Source organism: Fukomys damarensis, unplaced genomic scaffold, assembly GCF_012274545.1.
Source record: "Fukomys damarensis isolate Sample0158 unplaced genomic scaffold, DMR_v1.0_HiC HiC_scaffold_17, whole genome shotgun sequence".
NCBI lineage: Eukaryota > Metazoa > Chordata > Mammalia > Rodentia > Bathyergidae > Fukomys > Fukomys damarensis.
Window position 1 is genome coordinate 41,507,663 of NW_022900929.1, and position 12,168 is coordinate 41,519,830.

Here is a 12,168-nt window from a genome sequence, read left to right on the forward strand (position 1 = left end):
TACAGGGAGGATTGAGTAAACACACACACACACACACACACGCACGCACACACACACACATACATACATATATATACATCGTGGTGATAAAATCAAGCACACTTGGATTTCACCAGGCTCAACAAGAGTACTGTTATCCAGGACAAGGCTTTTTCACCACACATTAAGAATCCCTTTCTTATTTCAATGATTGCCTCAAAAAAGATAGTTATCCGCCAAAAAACTATCAACTTCCCTACTGATATTTGTTCTTTTTTTTTTCTTCTACTTTTTCTTTGTCCTACTATCATATTCTCCTGATCTGGGTTCTTCTTGTAGAAGAATTCTTCTAGAAGAACTTCTAGAACATCGATCATTATAATCTTTTAAAGTCACTGAAGAATCTATTGCTGCCTTTTGCAATGACTCTAACTCAAACTACTATGACATTTTCCAAAGTTTAACATTCATATTTACGCATTCAATTCTAATACCGAGATTAATATTAAAAATAGATGACTTACCGCAATACCCTGTGACTGTCACTAATTCTGGGATATTTTTAGTTTCTGTGGAATTTTAAAATGTAAGCTCCCGCTGAAGCCACTTTGGAAGGGAAAGCAGTGTGAAAAACTATGTGAAGTGTCTCTCAGTTCAGAGTCTTCTATTACGCTGAGAGCACAGTGATAGAACTGTGAGGAACATGAACAGCAAACTAAAGTGCTAGATGGTTTTCAAGTGTTTCTACTGATGCTAAGTTCCGCTGAAAACATCTCAGAGGCTGTACGACCACTGACAAAATATAAGTAACATGCCAAAATATTTACATTTAATTGATTACTGAGAAAATGGAATACTGTCTTAATGCAAGACACAAATTTTAAAAAGGTCTAATTGCTTCTATTTTCACCTTTCTAGAAACCAAGAAGCATATACAAATACAATGTTTCTCTTTAAGTGCACTTTATTTAAAATTGAGGCAAAGATAACTAGGTAGAAATAATGTTATTTTTAAAAAGAAGAGATTAAGAAACAATGGTATCACCAAAATGGTTGATAAAATGTCTCACTACAGATGTACTGCTGGTCATGAAGAAGAAAATAAATTAGTACATTATTACTTTGCAGTCTTCTAATAAAATAATGAATTTAGGTTAAGACCATTAATGCCTACTAACAGACACATCAATGGCAACTCAGGATGCTTGTTTGCCATTCATAATAATTGCACAGTCATTCAAAATAACTGTAAACCCGTGTTTATAGCGGCACAGTTTGTAATAGCCAAAACTTGGAAACAGCCCATTTGCCCATCAGTTGGAAACTGGATAAAGAAGATGTGGTTTTTCTATAAAATGGAATACTACTCGGCCATAAAGAATGAGAAATTAGATTCGTTCATAGGAAAATGGATACATATTGAGGTCATACTCTTAAGTGAAATAAATAAGACACACATGTGTAAATACCAAATCGTTTCTCTGGTGTGAAAAACTGTAATTGTACATAAGGTCCTAATGATATAATTGACAATGTGAAATAGGAAGAAAAGTGCTAAAGGCATAGGGGAAATGGGAAGGGCAGGGGAAAGGAAATAAGGGAAAAGAAAAAGACACGAGAAAACAAAAAAATGGAAATAAAGTATTTTTAAATAGGGAAGGGAGGAGGGGGTGAAGTGAGGGTAGGGACAAAGGGAAAAAATAAGAACCAAGACCTGTCATGTAAAGGTACAAGATCCCAATGATAAATATAACTGTACTGTATACCTAAAATGTACCAATAAACTCAAAGAGAAAAAAAATTTTAAAAATAACTGTAAATGAAGGGTTAGTAGTGAATGTATGCCCAACCAGGGAAATGAAAACTACATGTATGATAATACTGAAAAATTACTAATCTTTTTAAAGGCATGACAATGGCACTACAGTTATGTGTGAAAACATATCTTTTGTTGGTAGTACTAATATTTTTAACAGATGAATTAGTGAGAGCTGCTGAGATGTCTGAGAGTTGCTTTATAGTCATCTAGTTGGTGAGAGGGGAAGGTGCTTTAAAGGAAACAAAAGTGAGTTGATAAGATTTGTAGCTGGGTATTAGGTACATGACATTCATCACAACACTGAAATTTCTATATGTTTGAAATTTTCACAGCAAAATGTTTAAAAAAATTTAAAAGCCAAGAAAAAATGACAGAAAGGACTTACCCTGCTGGATATCCTTCATTTCTAAATGTAAACTAGATATCAAAATTCCCACAGCTTGAGATCGTTTTCCATCCAATAACTTGATGATCTGGAGAAAAAAATATATATACATATATATATAAGCTCGAACAGCCATTCAATCTTTCCCAGCGTACCATAGACATAAGACCTACAGACACACTCTTGGATGATGCTAAAGCATTGCTTAACTGGAGATGAGCTTATACACAATTACACACATTTACAAACTACAGCAAAGGAAAAACACCACACAGAATTCTACTAGCCTAAAGCACATACTGGCAATCTTTAGAACATTTTCCTGTGATCTTTTTATTCCAGTACATTTTAACTAAGTTGTAAGGACCATGCAACGTGCAATGATACACCTAAGTTTTTCACTTGCATTGAGATATTTTCAGATTTCTTAAATCACTTCATTATCCCCATTCTTTTTTTTTTCTCTCTCTCTCTCTCCCATTGAGTTTATTGATACATTTTAGGTATACAGTTCAGTTATATTCATCATTGGGATCTTCTACCTTTGCATGACAGGTCTTGGTTCTCATTTTTTCAATGTTTATGGCAATGCTATCTGCTGAATGGCTTAAGGGAAAGAACTTCCTGACCTTAATAATGCCATTTATCAGTGATATGGTGCTCGTAAAGCCACAACCTTTAGGACTGCATTCTGAATAGTACTATCTTTGTTTTTGTTTTCGTTTTTTGAGACAGGGTCTCACTATGTAGTTGAGACTGAGCTGGAAATTACTATGTAGCTAAGGCTGCTCTCAAACTCACAGCAATACTCCTGCCTCAGCCTCCTGAGTGCTAGGATTACAGGTGTGTGCCACCACGCCCGGCTGAATAGTACTATCTTTAAATAACACATTTACTTTAGAAACTAAATGATATAATATATGTAACCACCTAATGCAGTTCTTGGCCTATAGTTATTTTTAAATGAATTTCAATGTTAGAGTTAGGCTATATCCCATTTATGCTATTATAATATAAATAATTTTAATATTTTATGCATAAAACTAATCTTAATCTTAAATTGTTCTGTTATAATAATATATGTATACTAAAACCTTTACAATCTTTTTTTAAACTTCAAATATTTCACTGCAATTTCTTCAATTTTTATTAATTTGGAGAAATTTATACAGTTTTGTGTTTCTATAAATCTCAAAAAACCAAATCAGCTCCTAATATCAAGTCATACAGTGGCTACTAAGGGAAAAAATGATGTTTTCTCTCATATGGTAGGGCTACAAAATTCAATAGGGTGGACACACGAAACATAACTGTATTTCATAAGTGTTTTTAGTGGACTTTCTTGGGTGAAACACAAATTAAACTAAATAGCCATATCTCCCTTCCCAGCTAGGTATTCACAAATTTACCAAATATAGTGAAGACAGGACTAAAGAATAATAGAAACTTAGATCATGCTATTGCTACACTAGTTAATTGGCTTCAGCTTGAACAATAAATATACAAGACTTTGTTCCGATCAAGATTATTGAACAGTCTAATGACTACGTACCTATCAATTTATCTTCACTCAATTATTGCAAGCCCTTTATCATTCCTTTTCCTATTCAAACTAGCTACTTTTATACAATAATTAAACCTAAAACACAGTAAACACATGGACTTAAATAAGATATAAGGAGAATCAGATTTTTCAGTCTAATATGTTTAATAATTTCAATATTAGATTTAGAGAAAGACTCCTAGGGGTATAGAATTTTTTTAAATAAGGAAAGTAATTGATATTTTTGTATTTTCTGTACAAAAGCAAAAGTAAAGGAAAAAGAAATTAAGCGCAATCAAGTATCTTCTTTAAAAATGCAATTTGTTTTCTTCTTACAGAACTCAAGGCTAAATGATTCCCCCTGCCCTGCCCCGTTATGAGGAATCAAACTTAGGACCTTGCACTTGCAAGGCAGGCATGGTGCCACTGAGCTAAATCCCCAGCTGAAGCTAAATGGTCTTAAAAGTCCAACACAAAATAAAGAAAAGCAAGCATTTTTTAAAAACAAATGTTCAGCCATACATTCATTCATTTCAAAATATTTGCTCTGCATCTGTTATGGGTCTAGAACTGCTTTAGACTCCAGGCTGTACAGGTGACAGAAACAGAATAGTTAAGTCTTCATCCTCAAGAACTATGCAGCTTAGAAATGTTAAACATCACTGTGATCAATTGCTACAGCTATCAAAAAGTCAAATAAAATAAGCACCTGAACTAGGTATAGAGTAAATTCAAAAGATGAGCTTTGGGAATTGACTGGATGGATTCTTAATTAATGTGTTCTTATCTAAGATGGTGTCTAATGAATTCATGGCCATGGCACAAACAACAATGTCTAGAAGACAAGTACAGAAATCAAATCTATGACAAAATCTTAACTGGGCCACACAAGCCTGTTCAAATGGATATGCATAAGTCCACCAGACAAAATTCTGAAAAGCTCCAACACCACATTCTGCCTCCGAGAAAGGCAATGTTCAAATGCAGGTTTTCATGTAAGAGACCACAAGGAGACCAGATAGTGAGACAGGTGCTAATTCTGTCTGCCATGAGGTAAAATCAAGCACACGTGTCCCTCGCTTTTTGCAAGCAGGCCAAATTATGAAAAGAATGTTACCTTTTCAAATGTTTTGAATGTATGTGTATGTGTTATCTGTAATTGAACATACATCTCAAGAGCTTTTTCCCCCCTAAACTTTCTGTAAAAAGCTTTCTGTAAAGCAAAGTTGGAGCATTTGTATTTTCTTTCCTACATGTATCAAATTCTCCTTTTGACAAAACCTTTAAAATGTCCTTCTAATTTTCTACTATCTGCTTTTTATCAGATTACTTCTCAAAATGAAGAAAAATGGCAAGAACACCATGAATATTTAATTATAGGTTGCAAACCCTCCTTACTTTTATTTTTTCTCATAGATTTGAAGATTTCATTCTATTTTATAAAAAGTATAGTTGCGATCTGATAACATGTATGGGATACACTCAATTCTTTTGTATTTAAGTATGATTTATGGACTAATATGTGGTCTATTTTGAAAAATGTCCCCTGTGCTGCTGAGAAGAATGTGTATTCTCTTGTTCAGTAGAACACTGCAAATATCTATTAAGTCCATTTGCTCAAAGGTGTGGCTCAACTCCGATACTTGTTGATTTTTTTGTTTAGTTAATCAATTTTTTGTTGCAGAGTATTAGGGTATCATGCTATAATTGTGTTGACTTTTCAAGCCCAGTAGTGTTTGTTTTATGAAGTTGGGTATGCCAGTGTTTGGTGCATATATATTTGTAACTGTTCTCTCTTCCTGTCAAATAGTTCCCTTAACCAGTATGTGGTAACCTACTTTGCCCCTTCTGATTAGTTTTGGGTTGAAGCCTACTTTGTTTGAAAATAGGAAAGCACCCCCTGCTCGTTTGGGGGATCTCATTGCATGAAATAATGTTTCTGCCCTTCATTTTTCAATCTATGAAATTCCTTTTGGATTAAATGTGCTTAATATTGTTGGGTGTTGGGTTTTGATCCAACCTGCCAATCTGTGTCTTTTTCAGAACCACTGAGCTAAATCTCCAGCTTCAGTTTCTGTCTTTTGACTGGGGAGCAGAAACCATTTAAACTAAGAGTTACTACGGAAAGGTACTGACTTATTCCTGTCACTGTCTTATTTTCCTGTTGCTGATTTCTTTTCACCTCCCTTCTACTTAACTGATTGGTACGTTCATTCCACTAGACATTTGGCATCACTGGCTACATTATCTCTTTCTAGGATATTTTGGAGAATTTTGGGGAGTGCTGGTTTGGTTGTCATGAATTCCTGTAGGTGCTCTTTGTCATGGAAAGACCTTATTTCTCCACCAATTTTGAAAGATAGTTTAGTGAGATATATTAGTCTAAGGTAGAAGTTGTTTTCTTCCAAGGCCTGAAATATTTCACTCCAAGCTCTCCCGGTCTTTCAGGTTTGTGCTGAGACATCTAATATAGTCCTAAGGGAATGAACTTTGTAGCTAATGTGTTGCTTTTTCTAACAGCTTGCAAGATTCAGCCCCTGCACTGGACTTCTACCATTTTGACTATGATGTGTCCATGAAGAATCTCTTTTCTAATTCTGACATTTGAGAGTCTATATGTCTTGCTTACCTGCATGTTAAATTCTTTCCCCCTATGTTGAAAGTTTCCTGCTATCATTTCCATAAACAATATTTTTATGCCACTGATGCCATATTTTGATTTTTCACTAATATAGATTAATTTTAGGTTAGTCTTTTTTGCAATATCTAGCAGCTACTGATCCATTTTCTATAATCTGTTGTTTTTAAGGTCACTTGGATATACAGTCACCTACATCAGCTCTGGATTTTAGTTCTGACACTGTTTCCTCACACTGGTCACTTCTGCTGCCCATGTTTTCAATACACATTTTTATCTCCTGGATTTCTATATGGCACCTTTTCATGATCTCTACTACTTTGCTTAATTGTTCACTTTTGCTTTTAATCATTTCATTTAGCTCAAAGAGCTTTTTATTAGTGTCTTCTTTAATTGATGGCAAAAGAAACCACAGAAAGTATGTAAACATATGAAGATTAAACAATATACTCTTTAATAATCAGTAGATCATAGAAGATATCTAAAAGGAAATTAGATAATGCATAGACTCAAATGATAATGCCAGTGGTACATACCAGAATCTATGGGACACAAGGAAAGCAGTCCTAAGAAGAAAGTTAATAGCTGTGAATATCCACATCAGAAAAACAGAGCAAGCCCCCAAAATAACCTAATAATGCATCTCAAGGCCCTAGAAAAAAAGATAATCCAAATCTAAACTAGTAAAAGGAAGGAAATTATAAAGATCAGAGCAGAAATTAATTAAATTGAAACTAAAAGAAATTACAAAACTTAATGAATCAAAGAGCTAGTTATACAAATGAACAAATAAAACAGAAATTTTTAGCCAATTTATATGAATGAAGAAAAGACCTATATCAATGCAACTAGCAATAAAAAGATAAAATAATAGACATTACCAAAATCTATAAGATTATTAGTGACTACTTTAAAAATCTGTACTCCAATAAATGGAAAAATTTAGACAAAATGGATAGATTTCTATATGAGTTGCCAAAACTTAACTAAGAAGTTATAAAAACCCTGACCAATCCAATAACATGCAATGAAATTGACACAATAATTAAAAAAAAAAATCAAAGTCTGCCAACTAAGAAAATCCTAGGACCTGATGGATACACTACTGAGTTGTGTAAGAACTTCAAGGAAGACTTAATGCCAATATGCCTCAAAAATTTAATAAAAGTAAAAGGGAAGAACTATGCCAAACCCATTCCTGGAAGCCAGCATCACCTTAGTTCCTAAACCAGAGAAGGAATAAATTGAAAAAGAAAACTACAGGCCAATCTTTTTAATGAATAGAAATGCAAAATTTCATAACAAGATACTGGCAAATAGAATGCAACAAATCATAAAAATGATCATACCATGAACATGTAGGCTTTACCTCAAGAATGGAAGAATGGTTCAATATATGCAAATCAATAAATATAATACATCACAAAAACAGAACCAATGACAAAAATCATATGAACATCTCAACAGATGCAGAAAAATCATTTGTCAAACTCCAGTATCCATTCACAACAAAAAAAGAACGCTGAAGAAAATGGGCACAGAAGAACCTTATCTATTTATAACGAAATTACTTCCAGCAACATAGTGGGGGAAAACACTGAAAGCTTTTCCTCTAAAATAAGGAACAAAATAAGGATGTTCATTATCACCACTCTTGTTCAATATAGTACTCAAAACTTTAGCCACAGCAATAAAACAACAGAAAGAAATAAGAGGGACATATGGGAAAGAATGAATTCAAATATTATTATTTGCAGAAAACATGATCCTTTACATAGAAGGCCTAAATAAATAAATAACTTCACTGAAAGACTCCTAGAAGAAACAAATTCAGCAAAGCAGCAAGCCACAAAATTAACATACAAAACTCCAAAGTGTTCTACTACACCAATAATGAACAAAGAGAAAGAAATTAGGAAATACATCATTCACAATAGCCTCCAAAAATTACTTAGGATTAAACTTGTAAAAAAATAAAAGATCGGGATGGGGATTAAGCTCAGTGGTTTGACCTCCTGATTTGCAAGCGCAAGGTCCTGAGTTCGATCTCTGGTACAAAAAAAAAAAAAAGAAAAGAAAAGACCTACACAAAGAAAACTATAGAATTCTAAAACAGCAGATCAGAGAGGACATAAGAAAATGAAAAGATACCCCTGTTCCTGCATAGGTACAATGAACACTGTCAAAATGGTTGCACTATCAAAAATAGTATATAGATTTAGTGTCATCCCGATTAAAATGCCAACAACATTCCTCACAAAACTATAATAAAATACTAAAGTTCATATAAAACCAGAAGAGACTCACAATAGTAAAAGCAATCCTGGGCAAGAAGAGCAAAATAGGAGGCCCCACAATCCCAGAATTAAAATTATATTACAATGCTAGAATGAAAAAACAGCATGGTATTGACACAAAAAATAGACATGTGGATCAGTGGAACAGAATAGAAAATGCAGAGATAACCACAGGCACATTCAGCCATCTGATCTGTGATAAAGGGGTCAAAATTATACACTGGTGAAAAAATAGCCTCTTTAACAAATGGTGCAGGAAAAACTTGCTATCCACATGCAAGACTGAATCTAGACCCTTCTCACCATCAGCTAAAATAAAATCAAAACAGACCAAAGATGTAAATACAAAAACAGAAACAGTCTTAGTCTTGAAGATAGAGGCATAGGCAAGGACTTTCTGAACAGAGCCCCACATGAACCAGATATAACATCAAAAATAAATACATGGAATTATATCAAATTAAAATTTTTCTCATTGAATCTTAAGCTCCTAAAAAAAGAAAAGCAAGAGAAACCCAAAGCTCATACAAGCAAGGAAATTATAAAGATCAGAGCAGAAATCAAAGCAATATGGACTAAGAGAATGATACCCCCCCAAAAAAGAAAAAGAACATCAATGAATCAAAGAGTTGGCTTTTCAAAAGAATAAATAAAATCAATAAACCCTGAGCCAACCTTATCAAAAAAAGTAAATGCTCAAATTCATGCAATTAGGAATGAAAATGTTGAAATCACAACAGATCCAGCAGAAATCCAGAGGACCATCAATACCTACTTCAAGAACCTTTACTCTAATAAAATGGAAAACTTAGAAGAAATGGACAGATTTCTAGATGTATGTGAATTACCAAAGTTGAATGAAGAGGATATAAAAATTCTAAACACCACAATTACAATCAAATTAAAAATGTAATTAAAAATTTACCAACAAAGAAAAGCCTAGGTCCTGATGGCTTTACTGCTGAAATCTATAAGACATTTAGAAAAGAACTATTGCCACTACTCTTTAAACTTTTCAATGAAATTTAAAGAGAAGCAATACTTCCAAATTCATTCCTGGAAGCAAGTGTTACTTTGATTCTAAAACCAGGGAAAGATTCAACCAAAAAAAAAAAGAGAACTACAGGCCAATCTCCCTAATGAACATAGATGCAAAAATACTCAAGAAGATACTGGCAAGGGCCAGGGATTTGGCTCAGTGGTTCTGCCACCTGCCTTGAAAGCACAAGAACCCGAGTTCAATCCCCAATACCAAAAAAATTTTTTTTAATTTATTAAAAAAAGAAGATACTGGCAAACAGAATACAGAGGGCCATCAAGAGGATTATACACCCTGACCAAGTAGGATTTATTCCAGGGATGCAAGAATGGTTCAACATATGTAAATCAATAAATGTAACACACTATATCAACAGAGTCAAGGACAAAAGGCCATATGTTCATCTCTATAGATGCAGAAAAGGCATTTGACAAAACCCAACACCTATTCATGATAAAAGCCCTATAGAAAATTGGAATGGATGATCATCATCTCAACTTGATAAAGGCTATCTATGAAAAGCCAACAGCTACCATCAGACTCAATGGTCAAAAACTGAAAACCTTCACACTAAAATCAAACAAGACAAGGATGCCCATTTTACCACTCCTGTTCAATATAGTTTTGGGAATATTAGCCACAGCAATTAGACAAGATAAAGAAATAAAAGCAATAAAGATAGGAAAGGAAGAAGTGAAATTGTCATTATTTGCTGATATGATACTCTACATAGAAGACCCCAAAAAACTCTGCCAAGAGACTTAATTGACAGATTCAAAAAGGAGCTACATACAAGGTAAATTCCCAAAAATCAATAGCCTCCTTGTCCACAAATAACAGACTCACTGTGACTGAAATTAGGCAAGCAATCCCTTTCAAAATAGCACCCCAAAATGAAATACCTAGGAATCAATCTAACAAAGGAAGTAAAAGACCTCTACATTGAGAACTACAACACTCTGAAAAAAGAGACTGAAGAGGATAGAAGAAAATGGAAAGACATCCCCTGTTCCTGGGTAGGAAGAATCAATATAGTGAAAATGGCCATACTTCCAAAACTGCTATACAGATTCAATGCAATCCCTATTGAAGTCCCAACAGTATATTTCACAGAACCAGAGAAAACAATCCAAAAATTAATTTGGAATCAGAAGAGACATAGAATAGGAAAAGCAATTCTAGGCAACAGAGAAGAAGCAGGGGGTATCACAATTCCCACCTTGAAACTATACTACAAACCCACTGTGATAAAAACAGCATGGTACTTGCAAAGAAACAAACCCAAGGATTGGTGGAACAGAGAAGAAGATGCAGAAACAACTCCTGACATTTTTCAAGTTGAGATAAAGATCATCTATTCCAATTTTCTGTAGGGTTTTTATCATGAATGGGTGTTGAATTTTGTTGAATGCATTTTTGTATCTATTGAGATGATCATATGTTTTTTTTCAACTGAGACACTTCTCAGACAAAGAAGTAAAAGCAGCAAATAAACATGGAAAAATGTTCAACATCACTGTCATTCAAGATATGCAGATGAAAACAACACTGAGATTCCATCTCACCCCAGTAGGAATGGCTGTTATTAAGAAATCAACCAATAACAAATGCTGCCAGGGTTGTGGGAGATAGGAACCCTTCTTCTTTGTTGGTGGGAGTGCAGACTGGTGCAACCACTGTGAAAATCAATATGGAGATACCTCAAGCAACTATGCTGAGAAGTCCCATTTAACCCAGCTATTCCTCTGCTGGTATCTTCTCAAAAGAATTAAAAGAATCATATCACAGTGATATACGCTCACCGAAGTTTATAGCAGCACAGTTTGTAGCCGATAAAACTTGGAAACAGCCCAATTGCCCACCAACTGGATACTGGATAAAAAAAAACATGTGTTTGTATAAAATGGAGTACTACTAAGCCATAAATAATGAGAAACTAGAGATATTTGTAGCCAAGTGGATGCACATGAGGCATCAATTAATTTCAAGTGAAATTAATGTCACACACATGCAAATACCAAAACCTTTTTCTGGTATAAAAAACTAAAAGTGTAAATAAGGATCAAAATGTATAACTGATATTGTGTAATAGGAAGAAAAGGTGTAAAAGTGTAGAGGAAGTGGGAGTAGTAGGGAAAAGGTAAAAAGGGAAAAGAAAAAATATGTGAAAAGGAAAAACATGGAAAAATATCTTTGTAAACAAGGAAGGGTGGATGGGGTTGAAGGGAGGGCTAGGGAATGGGGAAAAATAAGAACCAAGATCTGTCATGTAAAGGTACAAGATCCCAATTATGAATGTAAGTACACTGTATACCTAAAACATACCAATAAATAAAGAAAAAAATTAAAATTTTTCTGGTGGGAGTGCAGACTGGTGTAACTACTGTGAAAATCAATATGGAGATACCACAGACAACTAGGATTAGAAGTCCCATTTGACCCAGCTATCCCTCTGCTGGGTATCTTCC

At 34.1% G+C, this 12,168-nt stretch overlaps 1 protein-coding gene and 1 long non-coding RNA gene across 11 annotated transcripts in view; one reads left to right on the forward strand and one right to left on the reverse strand.

Annotated features, from left to right (window-relative positions):
* The window catches only part of Fmn1 (formin 1), a 378,745-nt gene that overhangs the window by 139,347 nt on the left and 227,230 nt on the right, over nucleotides 1-12,168 (reverse strand). For all 10 annotated transcript variants that reach the window (XM_033765033.1, XM_033765032.1, XM_033765037.1 and 7 more), the window contains one exon: nucleotides 2,184-2,271. In XM_033765033.1, the coding sequence (XP_033620924.1) occupies nucleotides 2,184-2,271 (88 nt within the window). The remainder of the gene's footprint in view (nucleotides 1-2,183; nucleotides 2,272-12,168) is intronic.
* Nucleotides 1-12,168, forward strand: part of LOC117286537 — a 32,044-nt gene that overhangs the window by 3,285 nt on the left and 16,591 nt on the right. The window contains exon 2 of the long non-coding RNA XR_004517712.1: nucleotides 5,770-5,854. This is a non-coding gene — a long non-coding RNA (uncharacterized LOC117286537). The remainder of the gene's footprint in view (nucleotides 1-5,769; nucleotides 5,855-12,168) is intronic.